Source organism: Xyrauchen texanus, chromosome 37 (assembly GCF_025860055.1).
Source record: "Xyrauchen texanus isolate HMW12.3.18 chromosome 37, RBS_HiC_50CHRs, whole genome shotgun sequence".
Taxonomy (NCBI): domain Eukaryota; kingdom Metazoa; phylum Chordata; class Actinopteri; order Cypriniformes; family Catostomidae; genus Xyrauchen; species Xyrauchen texanus.
In genome coordinates this window covers 24057699-24081502 of record NC_068312.1, presented here as the reverse complement: position 1 = coordinate 24081502, position 23804 = coordinate 24057699, and the positions used below count along the sequence as shown (strand labels likewise).

General features: G+C 38.2%; 1 protein-coding gene and 1 long non-coding RNA gene across 4 annotated transcripts; one reads left to right on the top strand and one right to left on the bottom strand.

Moving 5' to 3' along the window:
- Positions 1 to 344: 344 nt before the first annotated feature.
- On the top strand, positions 345 to 15118 carry LOC127631342 (uncharacterized). 3 transcript variants are annotated; one of them, XM_052109453.1, is made up of 12 exons: positions 345 to 508; positions 737 to 848; positions 1066 to 1181; positions 1279 to 1316; positions 1436 to 1522; positions 1626 to 1827; positions 6132 to 6241; positions 6579 to 6887; positions 7094 to 7196; positions 7427 to 7545; positions 7639 to 7676; positions 14933 to 15118. In XM_052109453.1, the coding sequence occupies exons 7-12, from the start codon at positions 6202 to 6204 to the stop codon at positions 15116 to 15118; spliced, it is 795 nt and encodes a 264-aa protein (XP_051965413.1). In that variant the 5' UTR covers positions 345 to 508; positions 737 to 848; positions 1066 to 1181; positions 1279 to 1316; positions 1436 to 1522; positions 1626 to 1827; positions 6132 to 6201. The 3 variants fall into 3 exon arrangements, with proteins under 3 accessions (XP_051965413.1, XP_051965415.1, XP_051965414.1); XM_052109455.1 differs by lacking the exons at positions 6132 to 6241; positions 6579 to 6887; positions 7094 to 7196; ... (1 more) ...; positions 7639 to 7676; positions 14933 to 15118 and having other exon boundaries at positions 1744 to 2707; XM_052109454.1 differs by lacking the exons at positions 345 to 508; positions 737 to 848; positions 1066 to 1181; ... (1 more) ...; positions 1436 to 1522; positions 1626 to 1827 and having other exon boundaries at positions 6103 to 6241.
- A 1386-nt stretch (positions 15119 to 16504) lies between these two features.
- On the bottom strand, positions 16505 to 22869 carry LOC127631344 (uncharacterized). The gene is made up of 3 exons (XR_007968937.1): positions 22512 to 22869; positions 18216 to 18341; positions 16505 to 16653 (listed from the first exon to the last, which is right to left on the bottom strand). It is a non-coding gene; the product is annotated as an uncharacterized LOC127631344 (long non-coding RNA).
- Positions 22870 to 23804: the final 935 nt, after the last annotated feature.

Genomic DNA, 23804 nt, shown 5'->3' with positions numbered 1-23804 from the left:
ATTGTTACTAATTTTAAATAAAACCAAACACTTATGTTACTTATTATTTAATTTAATAATGAAATGATTGTACATTTCTCATGGTAAAATATATTTAGTCCAGGCTACTACATTTCCTTAATGTCAACTAACAGCAAAATGTTAAAATGTCAGTCATATTCATTTAAGAGAAAATGCATTAATGTTCAACTTTTTTCAGGGATGAATCCAACAGAAGGACAACTCTCTGTGCATATGTCATCAGTAATGACTTTCAGATTTTACTTTAACCCCTATTATACAATCTCTGAAAAATTTTGCTGTAAGTTTGATCAGTTTGAGTGTTCCATTCTCGTGGACAGCACTGGATATGTTGCTCCCATGTATCGAGGAAGAATATACATCTCTCTATACAATCAAGAGTTTGTTGTAAATTTTAGAAACCCAAGCATAATGGATGCTGGCAGATACAGATGTGGAATCAAAGAGGTCAGTAACATCTATGAAGATGCTGAAGTAAAAACTTCCGGTAAGACTTCAGACCATTTCTAAATGCAAGTTTTGCATTTATTAAGTAACAACATCCTTGGTATATGATCTTTTTGATGCGTCATAAGTAACAAGTAAACATATCGATAGGGTCTACTGTCAGTCTTACATCTGCCATATGTTTCTCATACTAGTTTGGTGTTTTATTATATAATAACAATATTAGATACATTATTAAATAATTATACTAAATATTTTTTCTTCTAAGACTTTAAAGATTTCCCAGTAATTTCCCCACAAAAACCCATCAAACCAACAATTAGGACCCCTACTTGTCTCTCAACACCCCTTGTTTCTGAGAAAAACACAGAGAAACCAAGGTAAATGTGACACATCGTTTATAAATAAACACTATACAATTCCATATCTTACCTGTCTAAGAAAGTGCATTTAAGTTGAACTTATAAAGTGTAGAGTGAAAAAACATCTCAAAAGTAATGTAATATTATGCTCACAGAACATGTCTTATGTTAATGGTGTTGTTTTATCGTGGAGGCTTGTTACATTCAGCCACCCATGTTTGTGATGTTTAACCAGTGATAACCAGAGAACGTCCCATATGCTAGCTGTCCTGTTTAGCATTGTGGTGTTTGCTGTCATCATCTCAGTGACACTAGTTGTGTTTCTTCTAAAGACATGGAAGAAATCCAAAGGTAGGTAGAGCCAAAAACGCAGCATTTTTAGCATTAATGCCATTGATTTAAATGCCATCCAAATGAACATAACAAATTATTTTCTTTTCACACTTAGATAAACATGGAACTTGTGGTTCTCTTGACACTGTCTGGGTAAGCATTTTGTGTGTATCTTCCCCATCTGACTCATACATGTTTTAGACCCTTCAGTGAAGATATTTCAAAATAGTGAGTTAAAACACTTGTACTATGAGTCTTGCTTTACTTCTCAGGGAGTGGCAATATATTTATCACAGATCACCCCTGCAGATGGACAGACGGTACTGCACTTTATGACAAGAGACAATGAAATGACTAAGGTACAACTGATTCTCTGAGAGATTGTTGTTCCTGCATAAGGTTTGCAAGAATATCAGTTGCTACATCAAATGTGACATTGCCTGCTTTATGTGTTTTGGACAGTATCAGTTTAGGTTCTATGTTCAAGGCCTTCAGTCAGAGGAAGGAACTCTGTTTGATCAAAAGTGATCACAGTTTGACAGTATTATCTACATCTGATCTTCTGCCCTCCATTGTGCAGGTCCAGTACATCATCTTTCAGGATGGAGTTCAACATTTAATCCCACATGAACATGTGGTCATATCTGATGGCAGCCACATTCAGGTTTGCTAGTGCTCTTCAACAGTATGTCCAAAATCCAAGAATTATAATGCCCTACAAGTGTTTTTCCTTCAATTTTCTATTCTAACTACAGTATTGTAAGATATCAAGACTTGCACATTGCTATGTAAATTGAATAAGTTCATTATAGTGTTCTATTGTTCATATTGTCTGTCTTTAAAGGGATAGTTGACTCAAAAATGAAAATTCTCTCATACTCATGATATCCCAGATGTGATTTTCTTTCTTCAGTGGAACAAAAATAAAAAAAAAAAATTAGAAGAATATCTCAGCTCTGTAGGTGCTTACAATGCAAGTGGATACTACAAAGGTCTGATCACCATTCACTTACATTCAGGGCTGGACTGGGTAGAGAAATTGTCCCATTTGATTTGATTTGATTTTGAACAGTTGATTTGTTAGGATTTAACCGACAATGGTCATAAGCAGAGGTTCCAATAAACAACACATTTTTGTCTAATCAAACAAAAGAACTGTAAATGTAAGAAAGAAGTTTGAGGGATGGAAGTAACCAGCCCTTGGTGATGAAATGGCCATTGTGTTTGTGTGTAGCTTTTGGATATGTAGCCATCGCTCGATGTTCAAGCGGGACTAACTCCCAAATTCTCTGTTAATTTGATATGGCCTACTGCAGTTGATGAATAAGACAGGATCAGTGAATAAAAGGTATATTGAAATAACTATATTTTGTGTTCATTTTTATACTATGATTTATGATCAGGTTCCTAGATTAAGTGCTTATAGTCACCTTTGGCTTGCTCACTGGAAGCCTAAGGTAATAATTTTGAAGGTATCATTTTCATGTGAATTATTCATATAAACCACTCAATGAGAGGACTTAAAGACATCACGCCATACTTTTCTGTTTCCTGTTACAGCATAATTTTCTGTGAAGCTGCTTTGAAACAATGTTGTGAAAAGTGTAATACAAATAAAAATGACTGGAATTATAAAAACAAGGTCTATTAATTTTTAACATTATGCAACAATCTTCCTCTTTTTTTTTTTAGCTTGTTCAGAGATGTTTGCTCACTGTCTTTACAGATGGCTACAGAAAGGCATACTCAAAGTGCATAAAAAAAAATATATATATATATATCATAACGTCTTTATTTAAACTCACACAAGTATTACTGCTTTTCCAAAAATGTGAATATTACAGGTATGCGTATATTGGGATGTTGCACACAATTCAAGGGAACAAAATGTGACACAATGTGAATTTAAATAAACTTTATTAAAAAATTATAATATTCTGGGTTAAGCTCTATTGACAGTATCTTTGGCAGCATGACTCAAATAGACACAATAAATCAGCATATTTGCATTGCTTTAACCCCTCTTTGTAAGTCCCGCCTTCTCACACACTAATTGGTCGATTATAAGAGGCTTGCAGCAACTATTGGCCAAATAGTTATATTCCTGCCTGTCAATCTCTCCGCGAAGTGCTGTTGTGTTCGGCATCAAACAGTTGCTTGACACTGACAGTAGCAGCAAATGACAGCTGAGTGGAAACAATTCCCAAAGAAAAGTGCAAATTTACAGAAGATTTGCACAAATAATTTCCATGCTTTCGTCCAGGTCGAAATCCGTGGGAAGCAGAATGTATGACATGTAAAGCTGCACTTATGTGTCAGTTGCTAATAAAGGTGCTAGTTATTTAGAAGCACACATTAGCTCTGCGATGCATAAAGGGTCAGCAAAAGGTGAAAGTTCATCAGGTAAATTAACGGACTACTTTTTCTGACCAGGTAAAATTGTTATCACAATGCTTCATTTTACATGGCCATTCAAAATAATAGTAATTGTAAATGAAGGTACAATCATGGCATCAAATGTTTTATTTTAGTACATGGACATTCAAAAGAATGTTGAACATTTATATTTATTTATATACATTTATGTTATGCTAATAGTGTCTTTTTAACTGTATTAAATTTGCATTAATAGTAGCACTGTTTTGAACCCTATTATAAATGATCTGCATCATTTATAATTTATAATAAGGGTTCAAAAGCACTGTTTTGAACCCTATTATAAATGATCTGCATGGGGTGTGCTAGTCACATATGCTAGTAACCAGCAACTGACTGACTTAGAGTAAACTAATGTTACACCAAAATTATAATTTTTTTTATATCAGGAAATTAGCCATTTTTGAGGTACACATTGAAATTTCCAGTGAACAAATGTACTTCAGTGTTTCCCATTAATTGACTATCTGGCGGCCCGCCACAGTCTCATTTGCCCCGCCACGGTCTCATAATAAACCAAAAACATTTTGATGATTAATGCAAATTAACGTTAGTGTTGCTATCTTTAGCAGTCTGAGGTAACATTAAAAGATAAAAAGCTGAAACTGACATCCCTAGTTTTTACCATGCTTTTCAGAATGAGCATACAAAAATATTTTAGAGATGTCAAATCCCAAATGAGGAAGAGACATGGTGTCTATGTTAAATGAGGCCCTGTGAGAGATTAGTTAGCACCACAGAATCTAGCTCTGAGTGAAAATTGTGGGTCGGGTAGTGTTAATCCAGCAAATTTTAGCCAGTTGCTTTTGGCGAGGCAGGCCTTGGCTCTGTCAATTAAACCCTGGCTGGGGGTGAAGAGCATCATGTATATGGGAAAAAATTTGGGGCACTGTTTCTCACAATTCAGTTTATTTCAATGTTGCCTACTGCAACTTTAAGAGCACAAAATCATTTACAAGAGCACAACACTAGCCTCTTAATTTTGCTCTCAAAGTGCACCAGATGGAAGTATTTCACTTTAAAATGTACAAAAGCCACACCCACTTTAATGGGGCTGGGCTAAGCCCCAAATCTTCTTAAGTCCTAGAAACGCCCCTGGTGTCATCCTAGCAAACCTGAACCTTGCAATTCTGCTTTTTGTCTCACCTATTTTGTTTTTTATCCATCTGATTTCCTGTTTCACTCTTAATATTTCCTTTAATACTACTTAAAATAATGAATACAAATTCATATAAAGATTGATTTTATAGCAATTATTTGGTTACAGTGAATGTCAGGGAGCGCAGAGAAGAGTTTGATCGAGAGGCGGGGTCTGTCAATCCAACCCGATCTCATGAAAATTCGTACATATTTTACAAAATGGCTATTTCGTATGATTTCATGTGATGTCATTCCTATTAATTAGTACGATTTCATCATGAGCATATGCCCGGATGTCTAATGCAGAAGTAAACATGATTTCTGTGCAGGAGGCATTAAGGACATGCTTATTAATATAATGCCCTAACCCAAACCCCTTATCTAAACCTAACTGATTAGTAGAGTGTGTAAATATGATGGGAAGCTATTGTGTGTGACAGAAGCAAGTAATTGTCATGTATTCGATGGAAATGATGTCCAGTGACATCATTGGCTGTGGTGAAAGTCGAGTGTGTTTGTCGAACTCGTTCCATTCATCTTACTCCTGTGGCTCTGCCACTCGCTTGTATAAAGATTGCCTCACTGTATTGGTAATATTGAAGTATGTTTTTGTCAGAAACCATAGTTTTAATGCAATTAACAATGATGTCACCACAGTAATATGGTGGTAATGTAGTAAACATGGTTAATTTTGTGGTTAATTTTAATATAAAATACAGTGGTGAATCTTGTGGTTTAAATCTAATGTTATTTTTTCTAAGGGAAGATTAAGGTTAGGTTTAGGGGGTAGGGTTTTTTGTAGGTGTTGTACTCAAAATAAACACACTGCAGTGATGACCATATACTGTATGTTAGTATTTAAATATGGATGCAAATAGTATCTACCATTATTTGCACCATGGTTGCAGAGTCTATGTTCCATGTTCTTGGGGAGTCTTAGAGTTATCTTTATTGTTCTCATTACCGCTATGGTTGCAATGAGCTGCTGTACTTGTTTTTTTTTTTGCCAATTCAGCTACCTTTCTACCTTTCTTCCTGGTCACGACATGAGCTGTGTTTTTTTTAAGATAACACATATAATGTAAATTTTGCATTGTCATTATGTTTCCACTTTTGAAGCATTGTGATAGTTTGCTATAGGGTTCCATTAAATTTGTATTGCTGTAAATGCATTTTTCAGTTATTTTTGTCTTCAATCTGTAACATTGTGTTTGTAGTCATAAAGCATTTAAATGGCAGTTCTAGAAGTTCAGAAATTCCTGTTCATGGGTGGCAGGCCTAACAAATTTAAGGAACAATATTTTAACAGCTTACAGCAAAATATGGCCACCCTTCCTGTTATTGCTGTCAGTTGCTCATCATGCACTCATAGTTTGTTCCTTCATTTGATAGGAAGACAACATCAAAAGTTCACAAGAGCCAGCCCAGCTCTTTAGAGAACATTTAACAGTAAAAGAAGAAAATGAAGGTGATTTTCTTTCTCGTTTTCCTCTTGAAGAATGGTAAGAACATTTCTTCATTCTTTGTTTTTTAAATGTATACTGGCTAAATTGTACAAAATATGCTAATTAAAAACTGTAATTGTAGTCTATATTAGCTATATTTGAATAGTGTTATGCTTATGTTGTAACCTTTTAGTACAACTTTGCAATGAGCTGCTGTACTCGTTGCAAATACTACTACCTAAATGTATTTCTATTATTTCAATATTATTTTATAATCAACTGTTATAATAATTATTTCATTAGAATAACACATTTCCTAGGTGTTGTAAAAAGGTGTATTAGCTAATCTCAATTTTAAAAGAAAATGCATTATTTTTATGTAAATGTTTTTCAGGAATAAATCCAACAGAGGGGAAACTCACTGTGTATTTCTCATCAAGGGCAATGATTTTAAGATATTTTATTTACCCCAGTAATAATAACTTACAAGCTTGCTGTAAGTTTATTCAGTCGGAATGTCTCATTTTCATGAGAAGCAATGGATATGTTGCTCCCACGTTTCAAGGAAGAATATCCATTGAATATTACATTGGATCATTTGATGTAATATTTACAAATCCAAGAATGATGGATGCTGGAAAATACAGATGTGGTATCTCTGGGTTACCTTACACCTATGAAGATGTTGTAGTCACAAAATCTGGTAAGACTTTAAACAATTTCTAAATTAAAGTTTTTACATTTATTGATTAAATGTTGAGATGTGATAGAGCCATCATTTTGATGCATCACAATAGGCTAAATATTGGTACTTTGCATTTCTCTTACTACTTTGCTGGGTGTATTATATAATTACAACAATTAATAAATGATTAAATACTTATTCATAATATATTTGTTGTCTTCTAGATTTCTTAGAATTCAGTGGAATAAACCCAGCTCCTTTAGCACCAAAATCATCCATCAAACCAACAGTCTTGACCTCAGTGGCCCTTGTTTCTGAGGAACCCAGGTAAACTCTCTGACACATTAATAATCGCTAGTAACACTTCAAAACAAGTGCACTTGATATCAGTTGTATGTAAAGTGACAAAAAATTGGAACGCATATATTGAAATGTAAGAAAGAATTATGCTCAACTGTCCCTATTACACTAAAATTACTGTACTAAAAAAGTCTATATTTAGGGGGATGCTAATTGTAAGTGAAAAAAAGCCTCTCTTGTTTGTAATGTGTAACCAGTGAAAATAAAAGCATGGTCTTCAAACTAGCTGCAGTGTGCAGTGGTTTGGCATTTGCTCTCATCATCGCAGTCATGCTGGTTGTGTTTCGTCTAAAGAAATCAGAGAACAAATCCAGAGGTATGTGGGGGCAGAATGAAAACAAAACTCTACATTTCTGGGTGGCATCTATCTAAGCCTAAACATAATGCATGATTCTTTTCTTACATTCAGATAAAAGAGGATCTTGTGGTTCTCATAATACAACATTGGTAAGCTCTTTCTGCATTCTATATCTTTCCCTGTTGACTCATGACCATATGGTTTAGACACATCAGCCATTTTAAAACAGCTAAAAATGACTAACTTGGAGCCTTGAGATGATGGTTTACACATTTTTATTTCATATCATTATATTTATATCCAATGTATTTAAAGACTTAAGTGCAGAGGCCAAACTGAGTCTCTTTAAATTAAAGACTGTAGTGAATTTTAGCTGGAAATCATCAAGATTATAAATTGGTGGGTTGTAAATACCAACTCAAGCTTTTTTTATCTGATGGCTGTGACCGATGGGGCCATAATGTATTTTAAAAAGTAAAAGAAACACACTGCAATGAAAAACCAAAAAATTATTAACAAATACAATTTTACGTGCTTGTGTAATTTTCTCTTAACCAATTTTTTTATATATATATATATATATATATATATATATATATAAACACCCAACAGCATAACACACTTGAGAAAAACATGCATCAGTCCAAACACAACAGCCAGATTTATCAGCAGTTAATAAGTTATAGCAGTTAAGAAGTGAAAGTCATTTAACAATTTCTGGTGTCTTCTCTTGACCAACATTCACTTCTGACACTTGAACAACTTGAGATACAATGAAAGTTAAAGGGTTCACAGTTTGGACAGAGCAGATTCACTGGCTTTGACTACCAGCATGTCAGTTTGCATGGGATTATAACCAGGTGTTATGTTTACCAGGCATTTTATAGAGGGTAAAATAGTCTACGGGATAATCTTTACTGACACGTGAAATTGCAGTCCGTAAATAATACTGGCATGACCAATTCACACAGCATTAAAATCAGGGAGAAACTCTGGTAATTATTAACTTTTCCCACCTCACCATATAAAACTAAGTTCAAGCATCTATGATCCTCACAGGAACAGCAGAATATAAAGTAGGTTAAAAGTGTCAATCCTCGTTAGCCTTTACGCAAACTTCCGTGGACATTTCGGGAAATAACGGCCTACAGAAGAGTTCGAGATAATTGGAAAATCGAATTTACAAAATCAGTAATAAGGTCATTTTTCTCAAACGTAATATTCCAAATGCATAATGCATTTTTAAAAAGGGGAAAACCCCGTTTTACTTAAATGAAAAGACAAGTTGTTCCCTTTATAAAAGGCTTCACTACGATGTTGCGCTGCTAAGCGCTACGGGGAACAGCTTTCGCTGTGAGCCGAGCTGAATAATGTGTGGAACACGTCAATGAACATTGACCGGAATTTATAGCCTTGGCTGATGTAATCATTAGATGTACCTGAGGCCAGGCTATAAATGGATACGTCACCAGGTGTCGTCAGAAACTCTTTTTTCAGAGCGATTCTGTTTCTGTGTGTTTCACACACCCTGTCAAAACTTTCTTTCCTCTGTTAGGAGTTAGAATCAGTTAGACAGTGTGCAGTGAACTTTGTTCTTTGTTCTCTTTTCTCTTCTGTTTAGAAAATATTATATATATATATTTCTAAAAAAGAGAGAATGACTGAAAGCCGCAAACGGTGCGTGTTCCCCTCTTCTCGCTCCATAGCTGAAGACGACACACATCAGTTTTTACTGTTTGTTTGGGAGCACGCTGCTCTCGCGTTGCAGCAGGGTGGGTGCGAGCTCTGCGATTTGCTTTAACAGGCAGAGTGCGTCGTGCTCGCCTCGCTTGCTTCCGGGAGTCAGCACTCTCGAAAAGAAGATCGTTCGTGGGGCTCTTGCATGGTTTTGGCTGAGGAGCAAGAGACGGGTTGATCCCTTTCTCTCACTCTCTCCCCAAACCCAGCTGTTTCTTCACATGATCTCGACGCTTCTCGGATCATGAGGTGGATCGCTATTCTCTTCCCGCCTCCGAGCTTTCCGTCCGCGATAAAAAATCTATGGAGGAATTGCTCGATGTTGTTACTCGTGCGGTTGCCAGATTGGTCTGGCCACGCGAAAAAGAGACCCCCAAACGCTCCAAATTAGGGGATAGATTTTATCTTCCAATCTAAGAAAGGGAACGCCTCATGGGTTCCTTCCCTTCTTTGATAAACCTCCATTAAGAGCTTTTTCGCTCATGGAGAACCCCTAAAAAAAATAAATAAATAAATAAATATATATTTTCTTCCCGTGTTCACATACCCTCGGCGTCATTATATTCGACTGTCGTGGGTGCTGAGGCACGGCGGTATTCAGTGATGCCGCCGGTCGAAGAGACGCTTGCGGGCTATCTCTCGCTGGGCTCGGCATCGTCACTTAAGAAGCCCTCTCTCCCCTCAAAGCCTTGTAGGACAACCTCCACTTTAGTGGGAAGGGCTTATCAAGCAGCAGGTCAGGCTGGTGCTGCTCTGCACACTATGCTGCTCTGCACACTATGCTGTTCCTCCCAGTTGGGTGTTTTCGCTGTTACTGCATTTTATTCAAGACTCGAAACACTCGACAACCCCTCAACAGGAAGTGTTAAAATATAATACCCATCTCAGAGATCCTGGCAGCGTGGGAACTTCTGCCGGATATATTATTTTCTGTGGGTCTTATAAGGGCGTCAGGATTTAATTCACTCGCCGCTTTTCCGTGTTTCAATGGCATGTTCCCACTACCATGAACCGGTAGTTCAATCTCCTGGTTAAAGGGGCCATGGTATGTGTTCCCCTTCCAGAGAGAGAGTTAGGTTATTACACTAAATCTCCTGGTTAAACCAATCTCCTGGTTAAAGGGGCCATGGTATGTGTTCCCCTTCCAGAGAGAGAGTTAGGTTATTACACTAAATACTTCCCGTTTCCCATGGAGGGTGAGGGGTGGCATCTGGCTTAGATCTTAAAGCTTGAACTACCCGTGGGTGTTCAAGTCCAAGATGATGCCTGTCAAGACGGTCGTGTCTCAAGCCCTACAACTCCTTTGGCTGGTCACCATCGATCTTATGACGCACTTCTATACTTCATTTAGAAGTTCTGCCACAACATGGAAAGTTCCTGAGGTTCACTTCCGGGGGCGAAGTCTTCCAGGGTCAGGTTCTTTCACTCAGCCTAGCCCTTTTTACCCGCACATTCACAATGCATGATGTAGCGCTGGCTCCTTGCGACTCTGGGGCATCTGCATTCTGAATTATGTAGACGACTGGCTGATCCTAGCGCAGTTCCAGGAACTGGCAGTTCAGCACAGGGACATCGTCTTAGCTCATCTGTTTCTCTGGGGTTGAGGCTCAACGCCAAGAAAAGCGTCCTTTCTCCCACTCAGAACACTGTCTATCGGGGCATTGTATGGAGTTCAATCTCAATGCGGGCACAACTGTCTCCCGCTAGGATTGAGTCCATTTAGATCACCCTGAGCAAAGTCAGGCTAGGTCAAGGTTGCACTGTTATCAGTATCAATGATTTCCAGGTCTCAGGGCGAATGCGTCCACAGTGATCCCTCTGGACCTTCTGCTCATGAGACCGTTTTTGTTGTGGCCAAAAGCCAGGGGATTTCTTCCAAGGGCCAAAACCCCTAGGCTAAATAGGGTTACGCGCCTCAGGCTTCGTTCCCTTTCTATGTGGTTCAGACCCCGGTTTTCTGCCTTGGGTCCCACTCTAGGTGCGTCTTGTTGTCGCAGGCTGCTAATGACAGACGCCTCCCTGATGGGCGGGGTAGCGGCCTTAAGTGGTCGTCCAGCTTAAGGGGATAAGAGGGTCGTCAGCTCGGTTGTCACAGTCTCTGTCTCGGGTTGATGGCTGTATTTCTGGCCCTGAAATACCTCCTCCTGAGGCTGCCATGTCTTGGTGCGGGTGGACAATGCAGCGGTAGCCTCTTACATAAATCATCAAGGAGACCCACATCCTTTCAGCTGAATTTCTGACACATTGGGTTCTCCTTAGGGCCCAGGGCAAGCTCCTGTCACTCAGGTCAGTTATATCCCTGGATGCCCGTATATGGGAGCAGATTTACGGTCCATACCAACAGGGGAGTTAAGAACTCCACCCTAAGGTAGTAGTTGCCCAGTAGTTCACCAGCAAGGGTTTTTGCCTCTTACTGATAGCACCGCGCTGGCCGAACAGGGCTTGGTTCTCGGAGCTAATCTCTTCCCTCGACGGCTCGCCTTTGGCGATGCCGAACAGGAAGGATCTTCTGTCTCAGGCACAGGGCAATATTTCATCCCTGCCCCATATTGTGGAATCTTTCATGTTTGGCCCCTAAGGGTACCAACTGAGGGACACAGGGCTCTCTCCTGAGGTTATCGAGACCTTTTAAATGCTGGGCTTTTTCCACTTGGAACAAGTTTGGGTGAGATCTTAGGGCAGAAGAGTGAATGAATAGTGCAATGTCTCCTCTACTTCTCCCTGAAATCACCCAGCCTCCTTGGGTCTGGACGTTAAAACACATACATGACCCAGAATGCGTCTGTATGCGTTTCTTTCCCCGGTTTCTCTGCTCCCGGGAGTCTTGGCAATGTTCACCAGCAAGGGTCTTGCCTCCTATTAATGGTGCTGCGCTGGCTAAACAGGATATGGTTCTCGGAGTTAATATCTCTCCCCGACGGCTCGCCTTGGGCGATTCCGACAGGTAGGACCTTCTTTCTCAGGCTCAGGGGGCATATTCATCCCCGGCCCGAATTGTGAAACCTTTCATGCTTGGCCCCTGTAGGGTACCAACTGAGGTTCACAGGGCTTTCTCCTGAAGTTATCGAGACCATTGCAAGTGCTAGGGCTCCCTCCCTTGGAACTGATCTGGGTAGATTTTACAGGGCAGAAGAGGACCTCTTCGCCTCTGTTGATAGCGCAATGTCTCCTCTACTTCTCCCCGAGTCACCCAGTCCCCCCCCTCGGGGGTGCTGATCGTGGTGGCGCATACATGGCACAAATGCGCCTGCATGCGTTTCCTTCTAATAAGTTCAAATTACAGAACCAGCTAACTGCCAGTTTGCTTCAGTTCTGGATTTTCTGTGGAAAGAACTGTCAGCGGGCACTTGCCTCGCCACTGCCAGGTTCTATGTGGCTTCCACTTCGGTTTGCCACGCCTTGGTGGGCGGGGTGCCCTCTAAGAGGCATCCTTGCTAGGACCTCTTCATAGGGTAAGACCCCCTTTTAAAACCTCTAGAGTCAGCGTTTGGTAGACTTCTGACTCTCAAGATGGTTTTTCATATGGCAATTACGTCTCTAAGGAGACTTGGGTACCTACAGGCTCTGTCTCTTTTGCCGGCCTGTTTTCAGTTGCCCCAGGTAGGACCAAGAGCATTCTTTGCACCCTCACCCTGACTACCTGCCCAAGGTGCCTTTCTCGACCCTTGGCCAGTCATTCTCTAAGCCTTCTGCTCCCTGCCGTTTGTAATGCCGGAGCAGCTAAAGACTACTCAGACTTTGTCCAGTTTGTGCCCTTCAGAATTATGTCCACCGCATTTGCTAGTGGCGTAAAGTCAGGGCAGCAGTTCTTCACTTTGAAGCCGTGACCGGGTTGTCACTTTGGGTGAGGGACCTTACTGCCCGGGCCTACGAGGCTGCGTTCAAGCTTCGCCAGTAGGTTTTAGGGCGCACTCTTCCAGAGGGCTCTCCTCCTCTAAAGCCTTGGCTAGAGGTCTCCCTCTGCAGCAAGTTTGTGGTGCGGCAGGTTGGTCCTCTCCGCGCACATTCATTAAACTTTTATAGTTTGGATGTTCTTGCCACTCTTGGCTCTTACGCCCTTGAGTTGACACCGAACAATTTTGTGGTGCGGCAGGTTGGCACTCTCCGCACACACTAATCACATTTTATGGTTTAGATGCTTTGCTACTCCGGACTCTTATGTCCTTGAGTCGACATCTCAGCCCATGCCTAAACAAGTTTGTGATGCGGCAGGCTGGTCCTCTCCGCTCACATTCATCAGTTTTTATGACAAGTTTGTGTTGCGATAGGGTTCTCTTCGCACACATTCATCGAACTTTATGGGTTAGATGCTTTGCTACTCTGGGCTCTTATGCCCTTGAGTCGACATCTCGGCTCATGCCTGAACAAGTTTGTGATGCGGCAGACTGGTCCTCTCCACTCACATTCATCAGTTTTTATGACAAGTTTGTGTTGCGATAGGGTTCTCTTCGCACACATTCATCGAACTTTGTGGGTTAGATGCTTTGCTACTGTGGGCTCTTATGCCCTTGAGTCGACATCTCAAGCTCATGTCTGAGACCTCTCGTGTTTTTGTGAGTACACTGCACAACCGTAGGGGTCCGGACAGCCCCAAGTGCGGCGGCGTGGGTATTGCGTTCCCCGTAGCGCTTAGCAGCGCAACATCGTAGTGAAGCCTTTTGTAAAGGGAACGTCTCGGGTTACATGTGTAACCCTTGTTCCCTGAAAAAGGCGGAACGAGATGTTGCGCTACTTTGCCGCACTGGGACATCCCAGGACTGCTCTTCAAAAAGAAGTATCTGACGACACCTGGTTATGTATCCATTTATAGCCTGGCCTCAGGTGCATCTAATGATTACATCAGCCGAGGCTATAAATTCCGGTCAATGTTCATTGACGTGTTCCACACATTATTCAGCTCGGCTCACAGCGAAAGCTGTTCCCCGTAGCGCTTAGCAGCGCAACATCTCGTTCCGCTTTTTTCAGGGAACAAGGGTTACACATGTAACCCGAGACGTTTTTTTTCATTTTCCTTTTTTTTTTTTTTTTATTTCAAAACGGATATGAAATGAACAGAAGATACACAGATACTTTATAACAGTTCATAACAATACAGTCCTCATTACACACTTATTCACTTAACTGGAAAACACTCTGGGCTATAAATCGTTAAATAAGATTTTATTTATTCTAAATTTACATACCCAATCCTCGCATGTGCACCAAAACATGGTCAAACTCCACACTCGCAATCCATATGCATCCTTCAAAAATGGTCCATAACAAACACTCAGTTTGAACATATTTAATGTAATTTATAAGCATTTTGAGTAAAATGTGATATTTACCCAAGAATTCTTAAACCGATGAACAAAACTGGGAGCTCTCTTGCCCAATGAATGTTCTCACATTTTTAACATTAGAGAGTTTCGCTAAGCAGGTGACACAAAACTCTGGTTCTTAAGGGGGCCATGTCCAATATATGACTAAAGTTAAATTACATAACATTTCTCCACTTGGCTACATATGCATTAAACCAGTCTTTGAAACTCTGTAATAAAAATTGTTAACCTTAAAAATGTGCTTAATGTAACATCTATATTAACTTGTTTGACTCAAGTCAGTTCAGTTTTATTTACCATCTCTGAATCAACATTACGACATTGTTACACCAACAACCATTCTGTAGCAGAGTCCAGAAGAGCAGAGTGGCATCATCTACTCAGTGATGGACTTCAAGCCCAACCAGGATCCATCTGAACTTTATGCCAATTTGCAGATCCACAGTGAAAGAGATACTGGTCGTTCTTCAAACTGTTCCATCAAATCATGGGAAAGTGTAGTATATTCCACTATTTCTATTGCAAAGTCATAAACATTTTCATAATTATGTTATATCCTCTGTTTTCACAGTTGATACATTTTTGTTGTATTTAGTTGTTTGATTGATCTATTTTTTTCTTAAAAGATACTATAGTGGTAATTATTACATTCTAAAAGGTTTCATTATGACATTAAGAGGTTCTATCATGTAAAAAAAAGAAGAAGAGTTTCACCATCTGTTGTGTAATAAAACAATGCGTACTACCCCTTCTGTATAAAGCATCTGACGATGTGCTTTGTGAACATTTAGACATCACGGATGAGTGTGAGGAGACATTTTGAGATTGAACAAATTGTACCAATAGAGAGGAAGTTAATTTAAAGACTATTATTATGTGCTCAAAGTAAAGAAACTGTTTCAATGTTCAAATTTACAGTACATTGACTGCCGTGCCAATGAAAAGCGTATTTTCAACCATTTAAGATTTTTTTTTCAAATTGCCTATTTTATTTTAATTATGAGTTTGAATCATTGGAATTTTTCAAAGTTAGTTTGCAAACACAGCAGTGTTGACACCCTATATGGCACAAAATCAATAATCATAAGTTATTTTAATGTTAACCTTTTATTTTTATATTTTTAAATAGCAATCAGTGTATTTGGAACACTATTTTCATTCAGTGTGTTTTTGTACAGGCTTTTTACATTACAAATATATTGAATTGAAAACACTGTTTGATCAAGAATCAGAGATTTAATCTAAAATGGAACAGTACTGTTTGCCTAACCTTTAAGAAATAACCCCTTTTAATCCCAGTCATCCTCATACAGTAAATGTTATGTTTAATTAGGACATTTCAACATTAGGAAAGTTGGTGCCAGGATCAGGCTGTTTTGACTTTGTGTTTCCAAACTTTTCATGTTCTTATATGGTGATGCTAATAAATAAATTGTATTGTTTACATCATTAAAGTCATATAATTATTTCATCATTATCCATGTCTCTTGATGTGTCTCTCTCTCTCTCTCTCTCTCTCGCTCTGTGTGTTTGTGTGTCACACTCACACAGAACAAAAAAGATGCACAAAGATCATTCAGACAGATTATAATTTAATATAATAAGAATCCTTTCTGAACATATTCCTAACAAAATAGTGTACTGTTAATTCTTGTGTTTGCATGAGGTCAGGTTATGAAACTAACGTATGTTTTACTATCAAATAAAAGTGCCGTGGATGCCAAGGTGAACCAAAGATTCTGAAGTAGACCTTGTGGCATGGCCGTAATATGTTGTTATTTCTGGGGAAGCTGGATAACAGCATTTGTAGTGCAAAGTTCATGATAGTGAAAAATGAAAATTAAGAGAAATATGCTATGGCACTTATGTATTCTTCTTGTGCTATCCAGTCTTGTCTTTCAAGAATCCCTCTTCTCCATTGTTCTTGTATTCGCTCTCCATTTTAGTGTTAAAAATCTATGTTTTTAAAGTCGCTGGTGCAGCGATATCCGTTGTCGTTGTACCTGCTGCACACCAGGTATGGCAGGCAGGGGCACGTGTGGTGTTGTCTCTTGCCAGGAAAAGGAAACTGCAGTGAGGTCAAAACACTTTGGATTAATTCTTTAGCAACTCAATGATCTTAAAATATAAATGTTGGATTATTATTACACTGTAAACCCTAAAGTTGTCATTACTGTAAAAATCAAGTTGTCTTAAGTATTACTTGAAATGTCAAGTTTTGGACTCATAATTCAAATATTTAAGTTCAGTGAACTTATTTTTCTTAAAAAATCCATAGATTTAAGATTTGAAGTGTTAATAACTCAAACTACTGAGTACAAAATTGAGGCTATGGGGAATACCCACAATCCCTTTCTGCTTGAATTATGTTTTCTTGGTCAGATAGAACAGATTGGGGAATTTAAATAATTGTTGTTAAGAATTCATAGATGTTTTAGCTCTTTTGATGTATTATTTATGTTTTGTTGCAAATAGATGTTTGATGTAATGTCACCATTAGGGTGATCTGTGTCTTTTTGGTCAAGTTGGACCCTGGTCACTATCTGTGTTCTCTCTGTGCATGTGCAGCTGATGTGCATGTATGCATTTCTGTAAATAATTATTTAATAACTGACCTAGAATCAGTTATCATTTTTATTTGAGCTGTGCTGTTTGTCTTGATCAATTCCATTCAAATGTACAAAAGTAGAAACAACAATTTTTAAATTCAAATCTGAGTTAAGTCTACTTGCATGTAATTGACTCAACTTAAATAGTTAAGTTCACTCTACTTGAAAACCAAGATAATTTAACTTAAATGCTCAAGTTTTGGGAGACCCCATTACTCAATGGAACTGAGGGAACGAGGTTACTCAAATGAGTGCAATTAACTTATTAGGGTTTTCAGTGCAGTAGTAAAATATTTGATCAGATCTGCATCAATTATGAAAAAATAATAAAGACATAGTTTTGTTGATACATTTTTAAGTCTAACTGCTATAATGACATCAACATGGATATTGTTTTAATTAAATCTTTGAAGGTTGTTTTGGTAGGCCATTCAAGATATGTTGCATTCAACTATAGAGACTTAGATACTGTCAATCAATCTTATTAGTTGAGTCAAAGACACCCTCCAAATCTGTTTTTTTATTCACTTCCTAACCTCAGCTGAATGGCAAAGTTGACTAGTGACTTCTGTATCTCAATACCAGTCTGAGAGAGTCCGACAGAGAGATAAACAGCCCTGATCTGCCAGACATCTGATCGATATCAGTTACACTTATCAGCAGATTCTTTTCAAGCCTTCTCAGCCCTCACTCACTGTTAGCTGTTTAAACCGCATGAAACATTGTATCTATCTTTAGCACTTCTTATAATGGTAAATCAGGATTTCCTGCAGGTCAACCAATCAATATGTTCTCGAGGGGGTCTCTCGGGGTCTCTCTCTCTCTCTCTCTCTCTCTCTCTCTCATAGTGTACCCATAATTCAAATGTCTTAACACATACTAAACAATGTTTTATTTAAAAAAAAAAATAATAATTTTTGTGAGGGTTAGGGGATAGAATCTATACTTTGTACAGTATAAAAATCATTATGTCTATGAAGAGTCCTCATAATGATATCTGCACCAACGTGTGTGTGTGTACCTTGTGGCTGTATGGATGGCATTCGTCTCCCTTCAGTCCTTGTGGTGTGCACATACGAAGTCCTCTGAGCCACAGACTCACTGCACAACAAAGACCCACACCACACTGTACATCCCTGTCACATGCCTGATACACAACAACACAACAGTGTCAGTGTGCCCCCACTACAAATGCCCTAGATTAGAAATGTAAAAAAAATATTTGAATGACCAGGGTCAGAAATTTGTGATTTGTATGTGCTACAGCAACTGTCTGTTTTATTCATTGTCACACAAATCACAAGTACAACTGCTGATTATGACTTATTTATGACTTATTTGATTAAACAGATTTTTCACTCTGGAAAATAAAGATAAGCTTAGTCGGACTGTCCTGTCTTGCCAGTGCCATCAGTTGCGCTCTTGCCTTCTGCTGTCCTATTCAAGTTTAGAGAGAATCTCTGTACTCTTAAACACACGCACGCCACACACACACACACACACACACGTTGGGTTTCCATGTTTTATGGGGACTTTCCATAGACATAATGGTTTTTATACTGTACAAACTTTATATTCTATCCCCTAAATCTAAACCTACCCCTAAACCTAATCCTCACAGAACACTTTCTGCATTTTTACATTTTCAAAAAACATAATTTAGTATGATTTATAAGCTTTTTTTCCCTCATGGGGACCGACAAATTGTCCCTACAACTTCAAAAAATTCTGGTTTTATTATCCTTATGGGGACATTTGGTCCCCAAAAAATGATGAAATCCCGCACGCGCACACACACATATACACAATTCACTCAACAGTGCTGCCACATCGCTTTATAGATATATATATATATATATATATATATATCATCACTTAATTTAGTTGGGCATACGCAAAATAGATAGGTGGGTATGCAGGGAATGCCTGCGTATGCCCTAGAGTACACTACTAAGGGTATAGATTTATGTTTTGTTAAACTGTCATTTATCTTTTCAGACACATTTGGTCAGGTTTAGGGTAAAGGTTTTGGTCAGGTAGGTAGGCTACATTTTACTGATTAAAAGGTCTGATTACAACCGTCGCTCTGTTTTGGCGCCCCCTTCTGGAAATTGCACTTGAAAACTGCAGCAAAACGTTGAATCAAGCAAATTTCAGAAGGGGTGTAGAGTAACGAATTACAAATACTCACGTTATTATAATTAACTACTTTTCCCCAAGAATTTTACTATTTTAAGTCATTTAAAATTGTATACTTTTATTTGAGTATATTTTAAGTGCTTTAACTGTACTTTTACTGAATTATTTTCCCTCCGTCTGTTTTCGCTACTTCCCTGTCCTGATTTTATTTTTATCTATCAACATGATTGGCTAGGGAGAGTCTCATGACTCCCGTCAAATAAAATCACATGTAAAAACCTTGAACGGTAGCTGCAGATCTGGCGCCAACTGTGGAGGATGCTTCAAGCACAGTTTACAGCTGAACATAACTGGCCGCACCTGAAAGTACTCTTCGCAGTGTAAAAGCTTGATCATGTCATGTGAGTTTAACTTGCTCAAGCCAGATATTAGCATTAATCCTGCCTCTAATCTGAAGAAACATATTGAGGTAAAATATTTCTGCTTACTAGATACTGTGTGTCTATAACGTAGCATGTAATTTAACTATCACTGAGATTATTGGGCTGCTGTGAGAGATTAATGCAATGTTGTCAATAGGGCTGGCCAATAAAATTATCTAGATGTTTATTGGAAAAAAAAGAGAGATGTCCTAAATAAAACTAGAGTAGTTTTCTACATTTAGCCAAAGTTCTATGTCTAAAACCGGGGTGTTCATTACATCAATCGCGTTAGCAAGAGCACCACTGTTTGGTTGATCTAGATGAAATAACAGATTTACTTTTTTTCTTGACATCTGTAGCTGCTTGCTGTTTGATTGATTGTCGGTTAATTCTTGTGCGAATGCGAATTTGGCACCCAAATGATCAAATACACTTTATAATTTCGCCAATGCCCGTATTGATCAGGATTTAATGTAAATGCCGTTGTTTATGTCTAAAGCGAATTTAAACAGTGGGACAAAAAGCATATTTGCATCAAAATGTTGGACGTGAAGTGACAGGTTACCGAAAAGAGCACTGTCTAGTCATATAAAGGCTATTAATCAAACAATAACAAGGAAACGAGAAAACACACTACTTTTGGCCGAATAACTTGAGTAGCTTTAAAATTATTAATGTAATGGAATAAAAGTGGCATTTTTAATAATAATAATCTTTGAAAATATTCTTCGTTTTTTAATAATACTGACCCCTGATGTAGAGAGTGTGTTAATTTGTATAATAAATTACAAGGAACGTAATTATGCTTAGCTTTTATAAAGATAGAAAAGTATCAACCTTTGCAGAGCAATACTTCAGCAGAACATTCCACCAGTCACAAACTTCTGAAAATTGTACATCATGCATTAGAATGAGAACACAACTATTGCTGGGCTTAAAAGATACAAGAAATAAATCAATGTTGAACATTGTATGTCAAAAGGAGGACAATGTGGCCCCCCATGTGCTGCTTAAAGAAATAATTCACACAAAAATGAAAATTCTCTCATCATTTATTCACCCTCATACCATCCCAGATGTCTATGACTTTCTAAGATTTTTTTTGAAGAATATTTCAGCTCTATTGGTTCATTCAATGCAAGTGAATGGGTGCCAAAATGTTGATGCTCAAAAAAGCACATAAAAGCAGCATAAGTGTGGTTTAATCCATGACTTCAGAATTTATATGACAGGTGTGGGTGAGAAACATTCTTCTCTCTGCCCAGTAGGTGGCGATATGCATGAAGAATGTGAATCTCCAAAAACACAAGTGAAATTGAAAGTGGATATTGACTGAGCAGAGGGGAGAATCTATAGTAAAAAGGAATTAAATATTGATCTGTTTCTCACCACATCTATCATATCACTTCTGATGACATGGACTAAACCACTGGAGGCACATGGATTAGACTACTTTTATGCTGATTTGAGCTTCAATATTTTAGCACTGATTCACTTTCAATATGTGGTCCAAAAGAGCTGAAATATTCTTCTAAAAATCTTAATTTGTATTCTGCTGAAGAAAGAAAGTCACACACATCCAGGATGGTATGAGGGTGGATAAATGATGAGAATTGTCATTTTTGGGTGCATTATTCCTTTTTAAGCATGATGTACCCCCTGTAGCAAACAACATTTACCTCTCTATTGTGCAGGACATGTCAAGTGATCCTGCTTAGTAGCATTTGTTTGCATTCCTTGAATTTACATAAACTGATTTTAATGAAATTGTTTCATTACAATTTAAAATGGTGATCAGTGTATTGAAAATAACTTTTAATCTTTTCATTTCTGTTATCATGTCTCCCTTTTATTTTTTGATATCAGATTCATATAGTGTTTATCATAGATAAGTAGTGTATTTTAAAAGTTCGCTTATAAAAGTAGTCACTTTGGATAAAAGCGTCTGCCAAATGAATAAATGTAAATGTTAGCATACAATGTTCATTACAATGGGGCATAGGTTTTGTGACTCTGTACTCAAATCTCACTACTCATGAGTACTTTTAAATGAGTAGATTTTTCTATACACTTGAGAAGGGCAGATACTTTTGTGGCGCGATAGAGCGTGGCAAGCAGAAATGATTAAAGGGGTTTTTTTTTCTCCTCTCTTTTTCTAATACAATTGGTCTTCAAACCCTGAAAAATAAAAATAGCCAACTACGCCACCTAGGTTGTTTACTAAAACCCAGGACCCAAGTTCACCCAATTCAATTTCTCACTGAGGGCTGGACACTATTGACACTCAAACAGTAGTAGATTGAAGTACAAAGTATTTTATTACTATAAAATCAGAATAATCTAAATATTAAAACAAGTTATCAAAAAAAGACAGTCTTTAGCACAGTCTGGTATAATGGCCTTATGGTCGACGAATAAATGTCCTGGTTTGGTCCCACTGCACATAGGTCTCCACAGATCCAGACAGTAGTTGACTGGAAGGAAAATAGAAACAACTACCAGTATCTCCAGTCCAATGCAAGTAAAAGCTACAATAAGCCAGCTATCACTCTCACTTGTGCACACAAATACCCACACCAACCAATACACACTACAACCCAAATGAATCACACCACTACAAGGGAAAACCAAGAGCTATGGCTGGTATACTGGCAATTAGTTCTTAATCTCTATTCATTATGAATTAGATGCAAAAAGAAATCACAATAATATTCCTCCGACGATCTTCAAACATCAGTTATTAAGATTGTACTCACAATATGACAGGGTAGCGATTCCCACTACCCAGTCTAGTCAATTTCCCGCGTTGTAAAAACTCTGCGTCGCCGTGCGCCGTTTCACCAACCGCGGACTCACTCATCTCCAAACAGCTGTACAACCGTGATCACTCCGCTCGCCGTCTGCTGCACTCGACTCCAACTGCACGCTGACTCACTCGTCTCGCACAGCTGTGCCGCGATTGCTCTGTCACCGTTTTCACAACACTCTAACTCACTCGTTCCGCTCAGCCGTACAAGGTTCGGTTATCACTGCTCCGTGTTCCTTCTCAAACGCCAGCACCTGCGCGCACAAAACACTCGACAGGCCGTCGACTTCCACGTAAGTGACACAGTCACAAACGACACACCCCTCAGTCTCTCAAGCATGGTTTTAAAGGGCAACAGTCTCCACCCTTTCCCTAACCAGCCTATGACACTAGGTCCCTGATTAGTCTGTCAACAGATATGTTATGAAAGACGAGCATAGCAATACAAACACTTAATCAAGAAACCAACATATAACATTAAAAGGTATATAAAAAATGCATTCATCTTAATACTTGATTCCCATCACACTTTTACTTTACTCACACTGAACTTTTTTTGGGAAGTAACTGTACTCTACTTGAGTATGATTTTTCAGAACACTTTCCACCCTTGAATTTCAGTTTGCAAAAATGTTGCAATGCTCATGTATATTTCATGAGAACAGGCTGGAAATGAACCAGTGCTCTGAGCAAAAATACACCCAAATCAATATGTGGGGGCAAGAAATAATGTCCTATAATGAATCCCTCTTTTTATTATTTGTAACATTTGATGTATTTTTTTCTACATTAGTCCTAGTTAGTTATTTGCATAATTTAGATGGGGAATCTATTGTAACAAATTAATTCAATTTACGTTTTTATGTACTTTTATTTGTTAGTAAAAAATACACCTTAATAATGGTAAAATGCACCTGAAAATGAAATCCAGAAGGAAAATATTGTTTCATAATAATTAAAAATGTTTACTTCTGACTGTGTGAAACTGTGATAGTGATTTAGTTTAAATAGTGGTAATTGTGTAATAGACCTTTTTCACAGATTGTGATGACGAGTTTCCACATTTTTTAGCAGCGTAAATCTAGCAAAACCTTTTTATATTATAATTGTTTTTGTTTTAATATTGAGTGTAAGTTTATAACATTATTCTTTGTGTTATATTACCCTGGAATTAGTTTTAAAAACTGAATTTCCACAGCTGCAAGGGGGTTTCGATAACAGCTGCTGCGTAGTAAATCTTCTA